This window comes from Corvus brachyrhynchos, unplaced genomic scaffold (genome assembly GCF_000691975.1).
Source record: "Corvus brachyrhynchos isolate BGI_N302 unplaced genomic scaffold, ASM69197v1 scaffold297, whole genome shotgun sequence".
In the NCBI taxonomy this organism is placed as follows: Eukaryota; Metazoa; Chordata; class Aves; order Passeriformes; family Corvidae; genus Corvus; species Corvus brachyrhynchos.
In genome coordinates this window covers 673,681-674,680 of record NW_008239118.1, presented here as the reverse complement: position 1 = coordinate 674,680, position 1,000 = coordinate 673,681, and the positions used below count along the sequence as shown (strand labels likewise).

Below are 1,000 nucleotides of genomic sequence, written 5' to 3'. Positions count from 1 at the left end.
GCCCTGGGCGGGGGGAGCGTTCTCTCTCTCGGTTACCTCCGAAACACGGCCGCGTCCCACAAGTTCTTGTTCCCCCGGTCCGTTCGCCGGGGGTCGGGGCTGAGGGCGGCCCGGGACACCTCGGAACAGTGGTGCCGGCAGCGCCCGGGGCACCGAGAGCTCCTCAGAGGGCGGCAACAGCAGCGGCGGGGCCGCTGAGGGGACCCGAGAGCTGCAGGGTCGAGGTCATCCCCGCCCTGCGGGACCGCACCGTGCTGCCTTCGTTCGGCTGCACTTGGGGCAAAGGGTCTTGTTGTCCCTCACTGGAACAGAAAATCTTGTGCAAAGAGCTTATTTTAATTTCAAGTATCACCTACATTTCCTGTCACAAGCGACAGTAAAGTGGACGCGCATTTACAGGACTTTCTGCTTTCCTTGCACAGGGACCCTGTAAACTTTTCAACACCCCGAGGCACCTGGAACTGGCCAACTTTGTAGTAAATGGATGAAAAGAATTCCAGCCTGAAGAGGCAGTGCAGGGAAAATATGCAGACAGCATAATATCCCTGGAAAGGCCGTGAAGTGGAACACTTAGTGGTTTCACTGGAGTGAAGGTGGGTGAGCAGCGATGGGATATGAGGTCCTGATGCGCCCTTTGTCACCCAGGAGAACAACAGGGGCAGGATGAGGCCACGTGTAATGAGTGCAGTTTATATGATGATTTTGCTGTCTAGAGAACTATGGCAGGAGGTGGGATACACAGCGAACAGAGCTGACTGTAAGGAACCTGCCAGCTCCTCCAGCTAGCCCCACATGACTGGAACTGAACTATCCCTACTGGAAGCTCCCACGGATGTGAATTAACATAATTTCCGGGCAAATGCTTGTACAATCCCTTTTGAAGTCAATTGTGTATCCTCCTGTACTGAGCTAAATTGTTCCCTTGTTTAGTCACAGTTTATTTCATCTTCTTTTACTGATTAATGTGAGTCATTCTTTTCTTTTGGTTATTAATTATGCA

General features: G+C 52.6%; 1 protein-coding gene across 1 annotated transcript in view; it reads right to left on the bottom strand.

Moving 5' to 3' along the window:
• Positions 1 to 393, bottom strand: part of GRP (gastrin releasing peptide) — a 4,853-nt gene extending 4,460 nt beyond the window's left edge. Inside the window, exon 1 of the mRNA XM_017739863.1 lies at positions 357 to 393. Within this exon, the coding sequence (XP_017595352.1) occupies positions 357 to 393 (37 nt within the window). The remainder of the gene's footprint in view (positions 1 to 356) is intronic.
• Between the last annotated feature and the right edge of the window lie 607 nt (positions 394 to 1,000).